This window comes from Sus scrofa, chromosome 13 (genome assembly GCF_000003025.6).
Source record: "Sus scrofa isolate TJ Tabasco breed Duroc chromosome 13, Sscrofa11.1, whole genome shotgun sequence".
Lineage (NCBI taxonomy): Eukaryota > Metazoa > Chordata > Mammalia > Artiodactyla > Suidae > Sus > Sus scrofa.
The window spans coordinates 35,020,142-35,043,625 of NC_010455.5; the positions used below are offsets into that span (position 1 = coordinate 35,020,142).

The 23,484-nt window shown below is 40.0% G+C and overlaps 1 protein-coding gene across 4 annotated transcripts in view; it reads right to left on the reverse strand.

Moving 5' to 3' along the window:
• Positions 486-23,484, reverse strand: part of SFMBT1 (Scm-like with four mbt domains 1) — a 160,448-nt gene continuing 137,449 nt past the window's right edge. For all 4 annotated transcript variants that reach the window (XM_021068955.1, XM_021068953.1, XM_021068952.1 and 1 more), the window contains 9 exons: positions 23,421-23,463; positions 20,646-20,710; positions 18,059-18,198; positions 16,745-16,854; positions 15,338-15,513; positions 9,820-9,998; positions 9,389-9,634; positions 7,640-7,768; positions 486-6,412 (listed from right to left, as the gene is read on the reverse strand). In XM_021068955.1, the coding sequence (XP_020924614.1) occupies positions 6,272-6,412; positions 7,640-7,768; positions 9,389-9,634; positions 9,820-9,998; positions 15,338-15,513; positions 16,745-16,854; positions 18,059-18,198; positions 20,646-20,710; positions 23,421-23,463 (1,229 nt within the window). In that variant the 3' untranslated portion in view covers positions 486-6,271. The remainder of the gene's footprint in view (positions 6,413-7,639; positions 7,769-9,388; positions 9,635-9,819; positions 9,999-15,337; positions 15,514-16,744; positions 16,855-18,058; positions 18,199-20,645; positions 20,711-23,420; positions 23,464-23,484) is intronic.

A 23,484-nucleotide genomic window follows, 5' to 3' on the forward strand; every position in this document is an offset into this window, starting at 1 on the left:
GAATCCCCAATGCTGGGAACAAGCTTGCTGTGAGAAATTCTGCTCTTCCTATCTTTCCTGAACCACAATTAAAAAGTACCAAAGTCCAGGAGTTCCCTGGTGGCTCGGCAGGTTAAGGATCCAGTGTTGTCACTGCTGTGGCTTGGGTCACTGCTATGGTGTGGGCGTGGCCAAAAAAAAAAAAAAAAGTACCTAAATTCAGAGGGGAAAGGATCAGATAGCAGGAGAGTGGGAAGAATTCTGGAAAGGTTCATTTTATTGAAGCAGGAAGGAACTTTCTCCTCCCTTCAGAGATGACTCTCTGAGGTCTGACTAGAAACAGTTTTGAAGGTTACTGTGGTCAAGATGCCTTTCTTGCTGTCAAAGAAAGTTAAATATAGCTTAAGACCTGTTTTAATTTTCTCACAACCACTTAAAACTGTCGTAATAGGACACAAGTTTATACATACTCTCATTTACAAACCAAAAAAAACCCACACAAAATATTCATTCAAAATAGTCATTTTTTAATCCCTTGAAGTTATACCATCAAACTTGATGGGAATTATTTAATAAGTATTTTTGTGCATATTTCTCCTTAAGTATACTTTATCCTCAGTGCATAACTTTTAAAATTAAGAGAAAAACAGCAGTCAGGAAGGATACAATGCAATATGCATTTCATTTTGTTCCAAATATGCAGCTTTAAAAAAAAAAAAATAAGGACAATATACATGAAACAAAGTACATCGGTTCCAACAAGTTAGAGAAAGAGGCCTAAGGACAGTGCTGGAACCAGCCAGAAGTCCCACTCTGGCAGGCCTCTGATTGTCTTTAGATACTATTAAAAAAAAAAAAAAAGTGAAAAGGAAAAGAACTGAGCACTTAAAAATCTCTAAGAGAAACATTCAAACTATACTTCCCCAGAGACTTCTTGCAAAAGGAGCTAAGGAACTGTCTAGTTTTAATTTTGTCTAAACTTTGTAACCTCCCTCAATCATCTGTTTTGTGACTTGATTAATCCCCAAAACCTACCCTTATCCTTTTAACACTATTTGCCCACATCCATTCTGCTAATAAGCTAGGCATGCAGTTAGATTAATTAAAACATGTAGAAACCCTTAAGACTGAGTTTCCACACATCCTCAGAATAGGCACCCCTACTAGTAATGGTAGCTTCATTTGACTGGCTAGTATCATCCTTTGACTTCAGAAATAGTCGGAGACCCTTGCTTCTCAGGGTTACAGGTCTGCACTTTACTGCTGGTGTTAAAGATGTGTCTGCCAAGGCTGGGGCTTATTTCCCTCTAAAGACAGTCTTTTGTGATAGGCCATGGCACTAAGACTCAAATGGTGTGTCAAGTCAGAAAAGATATGAGAACAGAGTTTTAGGCCTACTTTTCCATTTTCCCCAACCTCCACTCTTTGTTTTGCTGGTTCTTGTGAAAATCTAAGACTTCTGAAACACTAGAACCAAAAAAAAACCAATCTCCAGTGCACTTATGCTCCACCACCTTCTATACTTTTATCCCTAACGCTGTCCTCAGAAACAGAACCACCTGTGCAATCTGGAATGAGTACAGAGGAAACCCCAGTTGAGCAGGTTTAGAAGCAGACCTCTTTGTATTGAGCTTGGAGTTTAGAACTCTTCTGCCCAAACTGTAAGTCCACTGGTGGCTTATGTAGAGAAATTCAAATTTCCAAAGTATGCACAGTCTCACATAATGGGAAGGAATCATCAAAATTCACTAGCAAAACATTATAAAGTGAATAAAGTCAAGAAACAATTACACTTCTGTGAAAGTGACTGATTTCTTTTTGGCTTTGCACGAGGCTCTATCCTATAGGGTTTCTGAGCCAGCACCATGACCATAACACATGGTTATTTACAGTGGACCCAGGACCACAGACATTCAAATTTTTAAAGGGGATACCCAGTTCCCACTGATACTTAATTTGTTTCATCTGCCTTCTCCATCACCTTCAAAAGGCCAACTAATAACATGGAACACTTTTGAATTTATAAACACACACACACACACTTTTGAATTTATAAACACACACACTTTCGAATTTATAAACACACACACACACACACACACACACACACACACACACACACACACACACACACACACACACAATACAGGACCAGAATTCAAGCCTTTTGTGTGTTTCCACTGTCGAGACTATGCTCCTAACAACTCTCTGAGAGCATCTTTGGGCATCAATTAAATTAGCACATGCTATCCTAAATGAAAGCCTTTGGTGATAGGTGCCAAGTAGGTATATGATAGTTTGCCTCATGTCCCTATTTAGGTAAATCTTACCTACAATTCCCTGATGTCCTGTGTGCCCCCAGAAATACTTTTTGGCTTGAGGAAGGGGGATGGTTCTGAGTCCTATCCAACCTAAGGCCTCCTAAAGTTTTTATTCTGTATTCACATACCATATCAGTGACTGAATTGGTACAAGAGTACAAGTAAAATATAATTGAATCCTCAGGAAGCTTTGGCCCAATGCCCTCTCTCTCACAGAATAATTTTACTTCATGAGAAGAAGCATATAAAGGCCAAGCTATGGACTGGTTTTCTATGTCTGCCTCTATTATAATTCAATAAATAACTACCCAAGAATCCCATCTCTCCAGAGGTTGGTAACTCTCCTTCCCTGACCTCATATATCTATAATGTAGATGCTGGGGGCCACCTACACCACTAAAGAAAGGCAAATACGTAAGATGAAAGCCCTCATTGATGCATTCCCTGCATTAGCCACTCAATTCTGCTTCAGCTGAGAGGGATGAAGGTCGTTTACAAAGGAAAAGAGCAGATTTCCCAGAAGCCCACAAAATATAGTCAAAATGTCATAGCAAATCTTCACGTGCAGTGAAAGGTTTCCTTAATACATTAATAGTATAGTAATAGGCTTATATTGGCCAGTGAACTTCCAGGTTCAGGAGGATGATATAATCCATTCACTTATTCCAAGTCTGTCAATTCAGGATCAGAAATGGATCATGGAAAACTGTCTGATCTTAGGGAGGTTATGGGGCCAGCTGAAGGTGAAATTTAGACAAATGCTATCCCTCACAATGTACCTGTCATAAATTTAGAGTTTGATATCTTTAAAAAACAAAGTTCAGGAGTTCCCGTCGTGGCTCAGTGGTTAATGAACCTGACTAGTATCCATGAGGATGCGGGTTCATCCCTGGCCTTGCTCAGTGTGTTAAGGATCTGGCGTTGCCATGGGTTGTGGTGTAGGTCACAGATGCAGCTTGGATCCAACATTGCTGTGGCTGTTACGTAGGCCAGCAGCTATAGCTCCAATTTGACCCCTAGCCTAGGAACTTCCACATGCCATGGGTGCCCTAAAAAAAAGACAAAAAAACCCCCCAAAAACCAAAGTTCATGTTCCTATGCGCAATATAAAAACATTTTACCCCAACATGGTGAGCTTTATCAGGCTTAAAATTTGTTTTAGAATCATAGGAATCAGACTGTCACAGCTATCCAGTTCCACAACATTATGAGGAAAATGGAATTTAAATATCAAACTTAATTAAAAAAACCGTTTAATGCCAAATTTCCAAAAAATTATCCTCAAGTATGTAATATCTAGGAGTAGGAGTTGGGGGATACCAATTTAATACCTCTTTAATGTAGTTGCCTGATAAACAATTATCTTAGTATTAGAATGCAAGAAATACTAAGAGAAACCCTATTTGTCCAATTTAGAGTCAGCTTCTCTCTAGGAGAAAGCTGAGCTTGAACAACTATGGTGTGAACAGACATGCTGGCCAGGGCCAACTTTACCTAATCAAAGACTACTACTTAGGGCCATGTGTTTCACATTTCAGGGGCTCTGCTCCTCTCACCTGTGAAGGGAGGTGTCCTTAGTTCTATGGTTTCTGAAGAAGTCAAGAAAGAGACAGTATAACATATTCATTGTTACATTTGGTAAATTCATTCTTAAAGAAAATAAATAGCATTTTCCTAAATAATACAACAATGTTAATTAATTCCAGACTTTTTCTGGTTTCAATGATCTTCTTCAAGGAACTCTTTGCCTTAGTGCCTTGACTGCTGAGCTTTCAAGAAACTTCATTATGCAAGATACCCACCCCCTAAACTCTACCTACTCAAGGCTAATTGTTCTAAAGCATTTTATATATGCTTCTCTTCCATAGGCAAAGAATCAATCAAAATTAAAAACTGGATCTCTGATAAGTTCAAATGTATTAACTTTTACTTAAATGAGGCCTTTTTCCAGGTATATCTGAGAGCAATCTAAGCAAAGAGTTGATGCTTTAATATATGGTTTGGTTGGAGGGCTTAAGGTGGTTCATAAACTATCCAATGAAGAGAAGATTCAGATTACAGAATGTTTGTCAAGGTCCATAAAAACAGGTAGAGGAAGGGAGTTCCCGTCGTGGCACATCAGAAACGAACCAACTAGGAGCCATGAGGTTGTAGGTTCGATTCCTGGCCTTGCTCAGTGGGTTAAGGATCTGATGTTGCCGTGAGCTAGTGTAGCCCGGTGGCCACAGCTTCCATTAGACCCCTAGCCTGGGAACCTCCATATGTCTTGGGTGAGGCCCCAAAAAGACAAAAAACAAAACAAAAAAACAGGTGGGAGGGAAGAAAAGGAAAAAAATCACAATCAATTTAAATTGTAATAAATAACCTTATATTTGTATAGTTGTTGAAAATTTACCCAGTTTGTAATTTTAAAACATTTTCAAATCTTGAAGAGGAATGATTAGGTTATAAATTTGCAGGTGAATAGGATAATTTTAAAAAACAACACTCAGCAAAGCAAACCATTTAAAGGAAGCAATCTATGTATGTATCTTTCCTCATTCCTCTTGGCTGGAACAGTGCAGCAAAAGCTATTATTCTACAATAGCTAGCAGCGCAATCATAAGTGAAAATTTGCCTGTAGATTAATGTCAACTTGAGTTGAGTCAAAAGAAACACCTAAAAAGAAAATCAAGTTGTTGAGTGGGAGTTGGACTGTAGAATACATTCAATTTGAAGGTTTAACTAAAGAAAAGTGTGAAGGTGACTAAGCAAAGATGTTTCCGGAATCCTTAACCACCTCTTGATTTTTGTCCCGCCAATGAGGACACACTGTTAAAGAAACCTGAAGCTCTGCATCACTCCCCAAAACATGTTCTCTCTGCTCTGCTTCTACACAGTCTGCCTGGAGACACTGAGAAAAGGGAAATGGGCCTTACTGTGGGGTCCAGGGGACACCTACTGACTTTTATCCAAAGTGAGGACTTTCAAAATGAAATTTTCGTCAGAAAAACAACTGTAGAGAAAAGTAAACACAAAATAAAAGCCACTGAAGTCCCTTTGAGAACCGAGGAGAGAGCAATGCAACTGAAATACCAATAGTCTTTGAGATACTACTTGAAATAGTAGCCCAACCTGGGTCAAGATGGAAAACAATGACATAGATTTCTTACATCAGATCATTTAAGGAAATGGTTGGTGTAAGTTCCACACAATGTTTCTAAGAAAGCAAACAGTTTTTTCCCTCCAATTTCTGTCATAGTTTTAGTGTTCATGTAGCTTCCAAATAGCATCATACAAAACACACACACACACACACACACAAAACAAAAAACAAAACCCCTCATACATGGACATGGCTATAAGCTCAATTATTAACAGAGGTAGTAAACAAAGGAACTCCTAAGAATAGATTTTAAAATGGATCAAAGTGTGACTGTACATTCAAAACCCCAGAGCCACATAATCATCCCCAAAATGAACTTTTTTAATTTAAAAAAGCTTAAAAACACAATGACAATGAAGCACTGATGTGCCTCAGGCACAGTCCAATCAGTGCTGACTTAAAGCTATGTCCTCTCTTTCCAAGAAAAGAGAAAGCAGAGAACAAAGTTCAATCTACAATGGGAAGGAACAGAAAGGACAAAAGGAAAACCAAAAGGGTGCTTCCCAGCAGCCTAGATCATTCTTCTTCAGGTTATACCAGTGGAAATGCTTATTCTTCTTACATGAGTCTTTTCTTCACAACTTTTATTGTTTAAAAACTGCAATTTGCTGAACAAGAGATGACCACACTTTCACTGGCATTAGAGCCACTTCTGTGCAGTTTTTGCTTCCTCTGTGTGGATCCTCCTTCCCTGAAAGTGCAAAGAGAGCAAGCCGACACCTGCAAGGCCCAGAGCCCCAGGACTATTTCAGCTCCACTTCTATAGCAGGGCAAAGGATTTGCTGCATTTGTGCTTCAAAGATACAGCTTACTTTGGTTGTCCTTCTCAGTTGGCAAACTGTTCATAAAAAGCAAACTTGATCCTCTCTATGTGATGGCAAAGTTTGATGGCAGGGCCCAATTTTAAGTCCATGCACTCTTGAACGGTGGGAAGGGTAAGGAGCAACAGGGCCTGCCCATCAATTTCCTGTTAAAGCATAAAATACAAATTATCTGTGATGTGCACATAAGTGGCAGCTCGACCGTGACAGCCCCTGGTTCACTCTGCTTTGTCAAAATCAGAATCCCTGTGCTTTTTTCTATCATTAGTTTTTCTCTTTAAGTAAGTATCACACATTTCCTTCCAAATGCCTCTCATAGACCTCCATACTAATGAATCTTCAGAACTAATAGTAAAAGTTTTACCAAGCATAAGAATCCATTCTTCTCTGCAGAAATTCAGTAAACTAACTAGCCTTGGAACTGGCAACTAAATGTATCAAAGGAAACATCTTTTTAGAGGACTCTTTCTCAATCTGAAAGGAAATATTACCTATAAACTTCAATGTTTTCCAACTCTAACATTCATAAAAATCTGAAAAGCTTTTTAAAGATGTTCAGTTTTTTTGTTTTTTTTCTTTTTTAGCCACACCTGAGGCATTCGGAAGTTCCCAAGTCAGGGACTGAATCTGAGCTGCATCTGCAACTTACACCATAGTTGTGGCAACACCAGATCCTTAACCTACTTCGCCATGGGCAGAAACTACAAAGATATTCAGCTTTGACTCTCCTCAATTATCTAAAAGAAAATCTATTTTAATATTTAAAGCCACAGACTATTTTTTTTTTGGTCTATTTCTTGGGCCGCTCCCGCAGCATATGGAGGTTCCCAGGCTAGGGGTCGAAATGGAGCTGTAGCTGCCGGCCTACACCAGAACCACAGCAACGCGGGATCCGAGCCTCATCTGCAACCTACACCACAGCTCACGGCAACGCCGGATCGTTAACCCACTGAGCAAGGACAGGGACGGAACCCGCAACCTCATGGTTCCTAGTCGGATTCGTTAACCACTGCGCCACGACAGGAACTCCCACAGACTATTTCTATTAGAGCCTAACACATTACATATGTTAATTATTTTTTAAAAAAACAAGCAAATCGTTATTTTGGAAAAGCGGAGGACAATTAAGTACAGCATGCTTGAGTTTAAGCAATCTAAAGTGGCATGGAAACAAAGTCTTAGGAAAAATGAGAATGCAATAATAATCTGCTTCAACTATGGAGGAAGTCAGATAAATAACACACTTATACTCCTAAAAATGGAAGCAACTTTTCCTTTTGGATAGAAATATTTTTTCCTAAGACTTGTAAATAAATTGCAATTACATCCAGTCCTTTGCTAGAGGACTACAAATTCAAAATCTCTGTGATTACCTGGTCTAGGAATATTCTTGCTAATGGAGCACAGTCAGTGGATCTGATGAACCGCACAACATCTGCCACACTCCACTTCAGGGGGTTAGTGTCCAGGTGAAGTCTTTCAGCAACTTCAATCCTTATTTCCTTCATTTGCCACAAGAGAAGCAAACCAAATGGTGTGAGAGCTATTTCATTCTAAGAAAGTCTCTACATAAAGTTATACCCTTTAAGGCAGGATCTAGAGTGGTTTTAGGATGTGATTTCTCCCAGCAAAGACAGTAAAAGTCCATACACAAAAGGTACTCAGGAAATGTTTGTCTTATATAGTAAGAAATATCAATGGACAAATATTTATCTCTAAGTTTTGAGACAAGTACTTTGGACAATTTAACAGAGAAAAACAGTTTATAAATCTCCCATTTGTTCTTTGGTCTATTTAAGCTCACTCTCTGGTAGGGTAAAGAAGTGAATGGAATGGTATTTCCAATGAGAGAAGGCTTAACTAAATTATCAGGAGAAATCATTTACCACTTCTGTTCACAGAATATATTTAAAAGTAGTCCAGTTTTAAATCACCAACTTAAATGCCATTCTTACAATGAGTATATATGTTACCCAATATGCATAAATGAATATACCAAACAAAAATGTTTTAGCCAGAACCAAAAGTAGAATTTATTTCTACAAAACCATATATATTATAAAAAATATCAAAAAGGCAGTTTTCCCTAAATTAATTGACAGGCAACCAAGAAAACTTTTTTTTTTACTTAAAACAAGCAGCAATTCTTTTTTTTTTTTTTTGGTGTTTTTGCCATTTCTTGGGCTGCTCCTGCGGCATGTGAAGTTCCCAGGCCAGGGGTCCAATTGCAGTTGTAGCCACAGGCCTACGCTGCAGCCGTAGCAACGCGGGATCCGAGCTGCATCTGCAAACTACACCACAGCTCACGGCAACACTGAATCTTTAACCCACTGAGCAAGGCCAGGGATAGAAGCCACAACCTCGTGGTTCCTAGTCAGATTCGTTAACCACTGAGCCAGGATGGGAACTCCAAAAGCAGCCATTCTGAGAGAGACTTTCCTTCATAGTGAAACACAAGTTAATTACTAAATTTGGAATCTTTTTTTTTTTTTTTAATGGCCTTGCCAGCAGCATATGTAAGTTCTCAGGCCAGGGACTGAATCCAAAAGGCACCTGAGACCTACGCCACAGCTGTGGCAACGCCAGCTCCTTATTTAACCCACTGGGCGGGGCCAGGGATTGAACCTGTGCCCCCGCAGCAAGTTGAATCACTGTGGTCTGATTTTCTTTTTTTAATTTTTTTTTAATTTTTTGTCTTTTTGCTATTTCTTGGGCTGCTCCCGCAGCAGATGGAGGTTCCCAGGCTAGGGGTCGAATCGGAGCTGTAGCCACCAGCCTACGCCAGAGCCACAGCAACGTGGGATCCGAGCCTCATCTGCAACCTACACCACAGCTCACGGCAACGCCGGATCGTTAACCCACTGAGCAAGGGCAGGGACCGAACCCGCAACCTCATGGTTCCTAGTTGGATTCGTTAACCACTGCGCCACGATGGGAACTCCCTGCAGTCAGATTTTCAACCTGCTTCGCTACAGCAGAACTTCTGGAATCTTTTAAAAAGAGACCAAGAAATTCAACGGAAGCCTATACTGAAATAAGTGTAATGCCAACATCATTAAGAATTAGCTTCAGGGGAATTGTCAAGAGAGAAAAAAACAGCCACTCTAGTTTTAAATGCGTACCTTTGGTGAAGGAGGTTTATTCTCATCATCAGAAAATGAAAAAGTGCGCAGCTCTCTTTTTCTTCTCTGTCTATCTGGAGGAATCGATGTGGATATCTCACTTTGGGTGGGAGAGGAGGAGCATGACTTTTTTTCTGACATTTCTGATTCTTCCTGGAGTTCATCCTGCTGCTCAGATGTACTGCCCTCACTTAGGGAATCATCGTCCCCTTCATCTGGGTCATCCTCATCTTCACCCCCACTCCCCTAGAGAACAAGGAAAGAGGTTTCATTGAAATTCAGGACAGACTCATTCCTGAGCCACAAAACCACCTTCCAGGGGCCAGAGATCTGAATGAGAAAGACCTGCAGGTATTCTTTCTGTCTGCATTGTAACGCAGGGATCTCTAGGCATCTAGATTTTACAGGTACATACATCACAGATGTCATACCTGTGGAGAGCCTGCTGGGGTATTATCAACAGATGTAGAGGAGCGTTTCTTCTTATGAACAAAAACATTTTTCCGCCTCTTTCTCCTTTTACTGGCTTTTTTCAGTGCACATGCTAAGTTACTATGCCCACCAGGTGGCCTCCCAATTCTTTTATTTTTCTTCTTTCCATAGTAGTGTGCTAATGCGAATGACAAAAAGAAATGAAGTAGTTTCATTATTTTCATGCACCTCAAACCACAAGAGATTCCATTAGCATAGCACAAAATGAGTATACTATTTGATTCAGGTTTAAATTCCATACAATGGAATAATATGAACTGCATACATTCTTTTTTATAGCTGCACCCACTGTATATGAAAGTTCCTGGGCCAGGGACTGAATCCAAGCTGCAGGTATGACCCACACAGCAGCTGTGACAACACTGGATCCTTTAATCCACTGTGCAGGGCCAGGGATCAAACCCGGACTTCCACAGCAACCCGAGCCACAACAGTTGGACTCTTAAACCACTGCACCACAGTAGGAACTCCTTAACTGTTTACATTCTAAATGTACAATTTGATTAGTAACTGACAAATGCATAAACCTGAAAAATCCTTCCCCTATCAAGATACAGAACATTTCCACCAACCTAGAAAGTTCCCAGGGTCACTTCCTAGGCAGTCTCCCTCACCAGAAGTAATCATTATTCTAATTTCCATCACTATGGACTAGTTCTGCCTCATCTAAGGAATCATTCACTAAATCCTTTTTCCAACAAAGCTTCTTTCACTCAGTATAATGATTTTGAGTTTTATCTATGCTGTTATATGAGTACTTCATTACTTCACATTGATGAATAGCATCCCACTGCATGAATATACTGGTTTATCTACTCCTGTTGATGGGCACCTGGGCTGTTTCCAAGTTTTGGCTATTATTAAGTTGCAAAGAACATTCTTCTACAAGGCTTTCATTGGACATATTCGTTTTCCTTGGGTAAACTTCTAGGAATATAATTGCTGGATCATACAGCAAACATATGATTACCTTTAAAGAAACTGTCAAAAGTTTTCCAAAAGTGTTATATAATTTTATACTCCAGCAATGCATAAGAGATCTAGCTACTCTGTACACGTCTGCCAACATGTGGGATGGTCAGTCTTTTTCATTTTCGCCAATCTAGTGGATATGCAGTAATTTCTCACCGTAGTTTAAATCTGCATTTGCCTGATTACTAATGCTATTGAGCACATTTTCATGTGTTTTATCAACTAGTTGCATATCTTTTTTGGTGAAGTATCTAGTCAAGTCTTTCATTCATTTTTAAAAATGGTTTTCCCTGTTTGTTTATTTTTTGAGATATAATTCACATAATGTAAAATGCATCACTTGAAAGTACATCTATTTGGTGGTCTTTAGACAAAGACTATGAATGAGTACACTGTTATACAACTATCACCACTATCTAATTTCAGATCATTTTGTTTTTCTTTTTGATTTTTTTTTTTCTTTTTTGGCCGCCCTGTGGCATAAAGAGTTCCAGCCAGGGATCAGATCCGAGCCACAACTGTGACCTATGCCACAGCTGTGGCAATGCCAGATCCTTTAATCCACTGTGCCAGGCCAGGGATTAAACCTGCATCCTTGGTGCTGCAGAGACTCCCCCAATCCCATCACACCACAGTGGGAATTCCTAATTACTTATTTATTTATTTATTTTGGTCTTTTTTTGCTATATCTTGGGCCGCTTCCGAGGCATATGGAGGTTCCCAGGCTAGGGGTCTAATTGGAGCCATAGCCACCAGCCTACGCCAGAGCCACAGCAATGTGGGATCTGAGCCGCGTCTGCAACCTACACCACAGTTCACGGCAACGCCGGATCGTTAACCCACTGAGCAAGGGCAGGGACTGAACCCGCAACCTCATGGTTCCTAGTCGGATTCGTTAACCACTGCGCCACGACGGGAACTCCTACTTATTTTTTAATTAAGATAAAATTCACATAACACACAATTAAACATTTTAAAATGCACAATTTAGTGGTATTAGTATTTCACAATGTTGTACAATTACCAGCATTCTCTAGTTTCAAAAATTCTTTTTTTTATTGTGTTGTAAGTGTTAACATATTCTGGAGAGAAGTTGCAGTTGTTTTTTTTTTTTTTTTTCTTTTGTGTTTTTAGGGCCGCACCCACAGCATATGGAGGTTCCCAGCCTAGGGTTCTAATTGGAGCTACAGCTGCCAGCCTAGGCCACAGCTACAGCAAAGCCAGGTCCAAGCCGCATCTGCGACCTACACCACAGTTCACGACACAGCCAGATCCTTAACCCACTGAGCAAGGCCAGGGATGAACCCACAACCTCACGGTTCCTACTCAGATTCGTTTCCGCTGCACCACAACGGGAATTCTGAGAAGTTATTTTGTTGGATATAGGTATTAAGAATATTTTCTCATTCATACCCACCCAGGGATACCAAAACACACAAAAAAAGACTATTTTCTCCAAGACTATGGCTTGTCTTTTCCTTTTTATAGACAGTACTATTGAAAGAGCCAAAGTTTTAATTTTGGTGATAAATTAGTCTTTCCTTCAGATTAGTGAATTCCGTGTCCTGTCTAAGCAATCTTTGCCTAGCTCAAGATCGTGAGGGTACCTTTCTGGTTTTCTTCTAGACACTTTATAGCTTTAGCTTTTACATGAGGTCTATGATATACCTTGAATTAATTTTTAAATATGGTGAAGTAGGAGCCAGGAGGTTTTGATTTTGCTTTTTTCAATCTCGGTATTCATGAGTTCCCATCGTGGCACATCGATAACGAATCTGACTAGTATCCATGAGGTCGCAGGTTCGAACCCTGGCCTCACTCAGTGGGTTAAGGATCCAGCGTTGCTGTGAGCTATGCAGTAGGTTGCAGACATGGCTCAGATCTGGTGTGGCTGTGGCTGTGGCCGTGGCGTACGCCAGCAGCTATAGCTCCAACTGGACCCCTAGCCTGAGAACCTCCATATGTTGCGAGGGCAGCCCTAAAAAGACCAAAAAAAAAAAAAAAAAGTACAATCTGGGTATTCAGTTTTACCTGTGCCATCTGTTGTGAGAAATTCCTTTCCCATTAAATTTTTTTATCACTTTTGTTGAAAATCCTTTAACTATGTACGTCTGTCTCTACTTCTAGACCTTTGTTCTGTCCTAAGATTCTATTTGACTATTCTTTCATCAGTATCCTACTCTTAATTATTCAAGCTTTCTGGTAAAACTTGAAGTCTGATGGATTAAGGTCCTCCAACTTTATTCTTCTTTTTTAGGACATTTTGACTATTCTAGATCCTTTGTATTTTCATATAGATTTTAGAATGTAAAGACACTTCCAAAAAGGAAGCATATATAGTTTAGTTCTGAGTTATACATTAAAGTAATACCAAAATATAATGTAATTTTTTGCAAAAAAAAATGAATACTAAATGATGTAAACCCATATAACATCACTCAAGTTACTAATTGGGAAAAATTATAAAGTCTCTCTCCTAGGAGTTCCCTGGTGGCCTAGTGGCTAAGGATTTGGCATCATCATGGCTGTGGCCTGTGTTTGATTCTTGGCTGAAGAATTTCTGCATACCAATAGGCATGGCCAAAAAGAAAGGCTCTTTCCTAAAATCTAGGCTAATTTCAATTATATCACATGAAAAATAAATTCAGATGAAAAGCGTAATAAAATCTACATAACTCCAAAGGCTCAAAGCGGTGCTTATAAGAATAGTATATTTCACTTGGCTACTAAGCATTTCAATTTACTAAACTAAGTGTTGAATCTGACATAATAATAATAATAAGCTAAGACAAACCCTGCTCTTAAGGAGTTTACAATCCAATGAGTATAAGTAGAAACTAGAAGGTTAGACTCTTATATGACGTTGTGATTCAAATACTGATTAGAAATCTCATCATGCTAAATGTGGACCTTGGATGAGCACCATCACCAGCACCTGGGAGTTGCTGGAAATGCAGACACTAGGCCCCAGATACCCACAGGCCCAATGAATCAGAACCTCCAATTTTAATAAAATCCTCAGGGGATCTGCATGCATGATAAAGTCTAAGAGGCACAGAATTAGAGATCCCTAAAAGAAGTCTTCAAGTTTAACAAGGTAAAATCCTCCTCTGTATTAATTCTCCCAAATGACATCAGGGCTTAGAGGATTTAAGGAAAAATATGATCAGAATTTTCTTTGGGTAACAATGCCCTGACAAGACCTCAAATTAAAAATGACTTTTTTTTCTTGTTCTTTTTGTAGCTTCACAGAGAGAAGATAAGCAGAGAGAGGCAGTAGGTGTTATTACGACATGCCCAGAGCACTCTCACCCTGATAGCTGCATAGCTGGCTCTCTTGCTCCCTTCAGGGTACTGTATCACCTGTCAGGAAGACTTCCTTGGCCACCTTATGAATAGCATCCCAGCTCCTAGCTTTTCTCACTCTCCTACTCTGCTTTTTTTTTTTTTTTTTTTTTTTGTCTTTTTTGCTATTTCTTGGGTCGCTCCCGCGGCATATGGAGGTTCCCAGGCTAGGGGTCGAATCGGAGCTGTAGCCACCGGCCTACGCCAGAGCCACAGCAACGCAGGATCTGAGCCGCATCTGCAACCTACACCACAGCTCATGGCAACGCCGGATCGTTAACCCACTGAGCAAGGGCAGGGACCGAACCCGCACCCTCATGGTTCCTAGACGGATTCGTTAACCACTGAGCCACGACGGGAACTCCCTACTCTGCTTATTTTGCTTCATTTTTTTTCCTATGGCACTTCCATTTGTTCACTCATTATCTGTCTTCCACATTTAAATGTAAACTCAATGAGGACAGGAACTTTTTTTCTTTACTACTTATCCCAGTGCTAGAACAGTGGCAAAATACAGTGGATATGTAAAAAACACTTACAGACTGTATAAATGAATTACATATCCTATTAGATGTGATAGCTAATTTATATACATCCTATATATAAAACTTGGCAAACTAGGGCCTATAGGCCAAATACGGCCCATGGCCTGTTTTGGTATAGCCCACAAGCTAAAAAGGTTTTTTATATATTTTTTAAAGACACAGTACAAATAGCTTTTATTTTTATTTACTGATTGATTGATTTTTGATTTTTAGGGCTGTACTCGTGGCATATGAATGTTCCCAGGCTAGGGGGTGGAATTGGAGCTATAGCTGTCAGCTTACACCACAGCTCATGGCAATGCCGGATCCCCGATCCACTGGGTGAGGCCGAGGATCAAACCCTCACCCTCATGAATACTAGTCAGATTGATTTTTGCTGTGCCACAACAGGAACTCTGGTTTTTACATTTTTAAAAGTATTCTTTAAAGAAAAAATGAAAATCAAACAAAAAAGAATATGGAAAAGAGATCACATGACCCATACCATAAAATATTATCTGGCCCTTTATCAAAAAAGTCTGTGTAACACTGCTACATCTGAATGTCTACAAAATAAAAACTTTCCAGGATATAAGGTATGATCAACATGACTCACTATATTTAGTCTTTGTAAGTACAGAGCAGTTCTCAGAACACTTATCCAGAACCATCCGTGGACCAAAGAGATTAGGACAGCACTCCAGTTTGATACAGGTTTGTCGGCAGAATTCAGTCACCCGATCTGCTGTTTTCACTATCTCAACAGTAGCTCGATAACTTTTTCCTTTGTATCTGCCAACAGAAGATACCAGATAGCAAGTTTACTGGGCTAGTGATTACACAGAGAAAAATCAAATATCTTAAAAAATTTGATGGCCGCACTTGCGGAATATGGAAGTTCTCAAGCTAGGGGTCGAAAGAGAGCTGCAGCTGCTGGCCTACATCACAGTCACAGCAATGTAGGATCAGAGCCGTGTCTGCAACCTACACCACAGCTTACAGCAAAGCCGGATCCTTAACCCACTGGGCAAGGCCAGGGATCGAACCCATTTCCATATCCTCATGGATACTAGTTGGATTCTTAACCTGCTGAGCCACAGTGAGAACTCCTTGAGAAATATTTTTGCTTCTTAGAATATTCTATGTCCCTTACTGTTTGAGGACTCTGAAAACAATAAGGAATTTATATTGTAGTTAAATCAAATTTATAATTTAGTATGCTATGACAACGAAAAGCTGAGGTTTTTTTTGTTTTCTTTTTTGGCTGCACCCACAGCATGCAGAAATTCCCAGGCCAGGGATCAAACCCACACCACAGCAGCAACCCAAGCCACTGCAAGTGACAATGCCAGATCCTCCTTAATCCACTGTGCTACCAAACAACTCCAAAAGCTGAGTTGTTTTTTTTTTTTTTTTTGCTTTCTTTTTAGGGCCACACCTGCGGCATATGGAGGTTCCCAGGCTAGGGGTTGAATTGGAGTTATAGCTGCTGACCTCAGCCACAGCAACACCAGATCCAAGCTGCATCTGTGACCTACATCACAGCTCACGGCAACACTGGATCCTTAACCCACTGAGCGAGGCCAGGGATCAAACCTGCATCCTCATGGATAACTAGTAGCTTCATTTCCACTTAACCATGATGGGAACTCCTGAGTTTTTTAAATTAGCAAAATATCCATCCAAGACAAGATTGGGTCAGAAAACAAGAGTAAATGTCTGTAAATTTTCACAGTAAGATGCAAAGGTAATTTTACGGCTCTTAACTCTAATAACAAAAAAAAAAAAACTGTTCCTGCATTTTGTCTTTTAAATTCCATTTTTCTTATAACTCATTTATTCTGTATTTTATAAAAGTACTGGCCTGCAATAGGATGGAAACTTAAAAAACAAATCTGTTCCCTTACCACAAACAGTTTAAGAGGCACTACCCCAAGGGAACATAAGCATCCTAATACTATCCATGGAAGAACTGATTCTGTGACCTGTTAAGGACAAACAAACATCAGAGGAGCCTACTCACTTGGCCTTTAGGACTTCCCCACATCCATGCCACACAGAGTCTTTGTCCAGCTGCAGCTCCCGAAGGACACGACTGGGTTTATAGGCTGCATTGATAAGTAAAGTGAGGACCTGCACTCCATTTTTAAAGCAGAAATATGGATTGGGAAGAAGAAAAGTAGACCATTAGAACCTTGCTATCCACCAGAATGTCACCTAGGCATTAACTATAGCCATATATATATATAGATAGATAGATAGATAGATTTTTTTTTTTTTTGGCTTTTTAGGGCCACACTCATGGCATATGGAGGTTCCCAGGCTAGATAAGTCTAATTGGAACTACGGCTGCTGGCCTACACCACAGCCACAGCAACACAGGATCCGAGCCGTGTCTGCGACCTATACCGCAGCTCATGGCAATGCCAGATCCTTAACCCACTGAGTGAGGCCAGGGATTGAACCCTCAACCTCGTGGTTCCTAGTTGGATTCGCTCCTGGTGCACCACAATGGGAACTCTTAATTCTACTCATATTAATTAACAAATATTAACAAAATAATAATACTGAAGATATGACAGCTGACTAAAGTTGTAAATAAGACAGTAATGAGACACTTTGAAATATTGTAAATATTATGGTCTTTTAGACCATAATAGATACCATAAATTAAAAAGTTACTCTAAGAGTTCCCACTGTGGCACAATGAGCTCAGTGGTGTCTCCATAGCATCGGGACACAGGTTTGATCTCTGGCCCAGCACAGCGGGTTAAAGGATCTAGTGTAGATCACAACTGTGACTTGGATCTGATCCCTGGCTGGCCCAGGAACTCTATAGGCCATGGGTGGCCAAAAAAGAAAAGAAAAAAAAAAAGTTACTCTTGTACATAATTCCAAATCCTTTCCCCAGCCTTGTCACCCTAAGAGCTAAAAAACTCAATAGCCTCCTGTCTGTTACCTACAGTTTGGCACCCCAGCTGGGCAGCTCCGCAAGTCCAGCAGATGTGCATGTAGCTCTAGCGTGGTCCCAGGTTAAGGCTGCCCAGCCTCTCAGGTTTAGACTACTCTCACATTCACTCCTACTGCATGGCCCTCATGAGGACTCTGACAGAACACCTTTCTACAGTGACAGATGTGAACCTGCTACATGAAGAACACTTAGGTGAATGTCCTCTAGATGGCAGAAATAATCACGTGTCCAATTCAATGTCCGATACATGAGAAAAGTAAGACAAAACCTAGAGTTGTCAATCTATAGCACACTGATATTGTATGAATGAATCTATGAGACTTTTGTGAAATTTCCAAGTTTTTTTACACTAGACAAGAACTTTACCTCTCTGAGGACCAGGACACAGTTCCCAGGTCCCACACATTGAGGCAGCTCAGCAATTCTTCCTTTGTTAAGATATGGCCCTGAGAAGCAACGATGGTTGAAGTATATCTTTGGACAGCAATATTTTCCATTAACCATAACTGAGAAATGAAAAGAAACAAACATTTAGAACAGAATCATTTTCTACTCTATGTTTCCAAAGTTGGATGACTAGGGGAAAAAACAAGCATATCCATCATTACATAACATTCCGAATTACTTATGTTGAAGCTTAACACTGTCTGACCATGAAGTACCTATTACAACAAATCTATTACAGAGCTCACACTCTGTTGAAATCAAACAATACCCTGAATTACTGCAGATTAATTCCCGGCTAATGTAACATTGTTCCAGAGCTTCTATCACTACAGAAAGTGAGAATTTACTTCACGAATTCATGATAATTCCTAAAGACCAACTATTCAATAATCTATTTTGGAATATTCCTAGAAAGTGATACTGAATATTATTCAGAACTGCAATTTGTCCCCTTAAAACCACCAAACTACTATGTTGGCAACCTTTGATGATGTGGGAGCCCTTTTATCCATGGGATTCCTCAGAGGGCCAAAGGTATGCTGTGACCATAAATTCTTCAGGTGGTGTGGGGTATATAACAAGGCCTGGAGACCCCTCTCTTTAACTACTTTTCTGTGTGAATACTATACTCAAGCAAAATTTTTTTAAAATCTCATATGAGTATTTGGCAATTCAACTACTAAATAGAAAAAAAATTCAAAGACACTAAAACATCTTCATTTTCATATAAAGCAAAGAGAAGCTCTTCTGATGGGTACTGCCCTGTTAATCCAAAGGAAACGTGTGTACACTGCCCACTCCTGATAGGATCCTGACGGACACAGCATTTACTCTCTAATAAAGAACCCAGTCTCAGCACAGTGGTCAGCATATCAGCACCCACTTCTCCATCTGAACTCTGCCACCCAGATCCCCTCTGGGGAGTTTCCCTGCTGCTGGGAATGCTGGCAGTTTACAGCTCTCAGCTGAAAGTCTATCCTGGAATTGCCCTCAGTCCAGAACTGCCCCTCAGTAGGAGAGAGCTACCTTGCACAAGGTCCCACCCTTTGTGAGGTAGGGAGGGAGTAGCAGCCCACCTCCAATAACTGATAAATGAGGGAGTAAAAGGGTGTGGCCACCAAAGGGCTACTAGAGAGGACCCTGAGCAGCCATACCAGCTCCAAAGCTCCCTGTGGGACTGGAAGAGACTTTGCCACACTACATTATGGCTGAACTTCTCCCTCTGCACAGCGCTGTGTCCTTGACCCTTTTCAGGAGGGAAGCACTCCCCAATGAAACTCCTGCATGCAAATATCAGAGTCTCAGGCTCTGTTTCCAAAGTACCTTGACCTATGACAAAACCCAAACCAAAAAGATTTTAGCTATCATGAGATACTGATATCTTAATTCTGTAGTTTTAGTAGACATTACAATGGCCAGTAATACATCAAAAATATGGAGTCACAAAGCCCTGATATTCTATGCATAAATGATGTAATGAAAAGGCAGTGGGTAGAAAAGACAACTTGAGAAAAACTTGAGTTTCATTTCTTTTCTTTTTTTTTTTTTTTTTTTTTTTGTCTTTTTGCCATTTCTTGGGCCGCTCCCGAGGCATAAGGGAGGTTCCCAGGCTAGGGGTCTAATCGCAGCTGTAGCCACCAGCCTACACCAGAACCACAGCCAACTCGGGATCCCAGCCGCGTCTGCAACCTACACCACAGCTCACGGCAACGCCGGATCATTAACCCCCGGAGCAAGGGCAGGGATCGAACCCGCAACCTCATGGTTCCTAGTCGGATTTGCTAACCACTGCGCCACAATGGGAACTCTCTGAGTTTCATTTCAAACCCTTCTAGTATAATGTGTGTAACCTCTCTGAGCTTTGGTTTCTTTTCTTTTCTAGCTTATTAATACCACCCGGATGCCTAATTTGCACTAAAATACACACAGCCAAGATGCTAAACATTATACTACATGCAAAGGGGAGTCAAGAGGAGTTCCAAGGAGTCCTGGATAAAAGGCTCAGGACTTCAGCAAGAATCCTTGTCTCATCCATCAGGCATTGCCTCTGGGACAATCTGTTTTTTTCAGTATTTAATTTTTAAGATTTGTATATATATATATATATATAAGTTTATATACACATAAGGTGTGTATACCATAAAAAGGTTTTAAAGAAGAATAAATATCCACCTTTCAATCACTCAGCTTAGAAAACAGCATAATATGGAAAGCTTCAGGTTCTTCATTTATACACATGGATGGTAACTCAAGGACCTCTGGAGGCTTTAATGCTGACAAGTGATCAGTAAATAATAACTAAAATATTATAAAAGAATAGAAATACCAGCCTAAAGATAAGCATTAAACTAAATACATCAGAGACAATTGCAACTTTTCAAAATCACAATTAAGAGACTCCTCTATGAAGCTACTCCCATAAATCAAATGTATTGTTTATTTTTAGACTTAGTCCATTAAAAGAAACCAAAGGTCATCTTTTCTATAAGATTGCAGGCACTTATACCTGAGTCTGTGGAATTCAGCTCCTGATTCTTCAGACCCTCATGGACAGCCCTTGAGGATGGTATTCTGGGTCAAGAAAACATAAGATAATGAGATAATCCTAAAAGTCAGTAAAATGTGAGGATTAGTTTTCTTTAAATCTAAGAAGAAAGCAAATGTGGCAAACTGCAAAATCTATAGCAAAAGGTGCTTCTTTGATCCTACTTTTTAAAAAACAGCAACTGTTTTTAAAACTATGTACATGTTCTAGGGGGAAAACAGTCTGTAGACAGTGCTGCGATACTGCATATGTTCATTCACGTGAGCAGCAAATTATAGAATTCCTTGTGGAATTCTTAAACCACAAGTAAATTACAGATGGTCCCCAATTTACAGTAGTTCGACTTAACAATATTTCAACTTTACAATGGTATGAGAGTGATATGCATTCAGCAGAAACCAGTTTGAACTTTGAATTTTTATTCTCCCTAGTGACATGTGGTACATTCCTCTCTCATGATCTTGGGTAGAACTCAGTCGGCCAGGAGATCAGGGTAAACAACTGACATACAACCATTCCGTTTTTTGCTTTCAATACAGTAGTCAATAAACTACATGAGAATTCCTGTGGTAGATAATTTTGCCTGACTGTAGGATAATGTTAAGTGTTCAGAGAACCTAATGGCTAAACCATTATATACGGTGAGTTAAGTGTATAAATGCATTTTCAACTTATATTTTCAATTTAAGGTGGGTTTATTGGGACATAAACCCATTAAAAGTGAAGGAAGATCTGTATTTATTTTTTAATAGATAAAAAACAAATATTTTTATATAAGGTGTTTCCTTCTTCCATCAATTTCAAAATTAAAGATAAATTATGATATAAAAGAAGAATTATTCAGTATGCAGCCATCACTGAAAAAAGGCTAATTTATCTTTCTGGACTACTTCCTGACTAAGGCTTTGAACCAGTCTTGACAAGTGAAGGAAAAATCCAAAGCAAATTTTCTTTGTTTTTTGCCTTTTGAGGAAAAGAACTTACCAGGCCAGGGATCAGATCCAAGTCACAACTGTGACCTAGGCCACAGCTGTGGCAATGCCAATCCTTAACCCACTGTGCCAGGCCAGGATCGAACCCGCATCCCAGAGCTCCCAAGACGCTGCCAATCCCATTGAACCACAGCAGGAACTCCCAAAGCAAGTTCTCTTGTCAGTGCTTTCTCATTTCTCTATCTGGGATAGAATTCTGTGGCCTTTCTCTCCACTTGGATTATCAGATAGCCATAAAAGCAGCTATAAATTACACAGAATTTGCTACAGACTGTATTGTGTCCTGCTAAATTCACATGTTGAAAAGCTCTAACCCTCCATATGACTATGTGGGAACATAGGGCTTTTACACAGTGAAAAGGGTGGGACTCTAATTCAACAGGAATGGTGGCCTTTTAAGAATAAGAAAGGAGGAGTTTCCGACGTTGCTCAGTGGTTAATGAATCCGTCTAGGAACCATGACGTTACAGGTTCGATCCCTGGCCTTGCGCAGTGGGTTAAGGATCCGGCATTGCCGTGAGCTGTGGTGTAGGTTGCAGATACGGCTTGGATCCCACGTTGCTGTGGCTCTGGTATAGGCCGGTGGCTACAGCTCCGATTCGACCCCTAGCCTGGGAACCTCCATATGGCGCGGGAGCGGCCCAAGAAAACGGCAAAAAGACAAAAAAAAAAAAAAAAAAAAAAAAAAAAGAGAGAGAGAGAGAGAATAAGAAAGGAAGATTTCCCTTCCTCTTTGTCCTTGCCATGTGAGGACATTAAAAGACGATGGCTGTCTGCAAGCTAGGAGGAGAGCCCTGACCAGGAACCAAATTGGCCTGATACCTTGATCTTAGATTTCCAGCTCCAGAACTATGAAACTTAAGTTTTTGTTGTTTAAGCCACCAGCCTGTGGTAACTTGTTCTGGCAGCCCAAGCTAACTAAGACAGAAAGCCCAATTTTTAAAAACACACATGTATATATAAATTCTTGGGTTTTTTTTTTTTTTTTTTTTTGCTGCTCCTTAGGGCCGTGTCTGTGGCATACGGAAGTTTCCAGGCTAGGGGCGAAGTGGAGCTTAAGCTGCCGGCCTACACCACAGCCACAGCAAGGCAGGGTCTGAGCTGAGTCTGCAACCTACACCACAGCTTGTGGCAACACCAGATCCTTAACACACTGGACAAGACCAGGGATCAAACCTGGATCCTCATGGATACTAGTTGGGTTTGTTACCACTAAGCCACAATGGGAACTCCCCAGAAACTCTTGAATTTTGAAGGTACCAGTAACTCTTTGCTGCTCAAAAGTGAGTAGGACAGTAATAGTACAAAGGGCTTCTGGACAGGACATGTGGATGTCCTCTGAATGTGGCTTTTCTTATAGAGTTGTTACCTGTTGTCTTCTACCTCAAGTTTTTTTCACTGTGACAAATCATATCTTGATTTAAAATTTTGGTCTTCCTTACAAATACTAGCATAGAGACTCTTATTTCCTCAATTATTCAAATGTCTTCAGCATCCAAAAGCCAAAGAAAACTTCAATGGGGATACATCTTGAGAATGGGTTCTACCCATTTGTATGCAATACCATTTTAGAAAATGCACATGGTGTGAGAAGTATGTAAACTATCAAAGCTGAATTAAAGGATGATGCTTCCATCTAAGAAAACAATGTATGAGGAGATATACTCTCTGAAATAGTTACTTCTTTTTCTAGATATCTTAACTAACTTTCAAAAGTTAAGTTTTCAAACATACTATTACTTACTGTTTTTCTGGTTGAACCACAGCAATTTTCCTCTGTTTGTGTACTATAAAAAGAAAAATATATA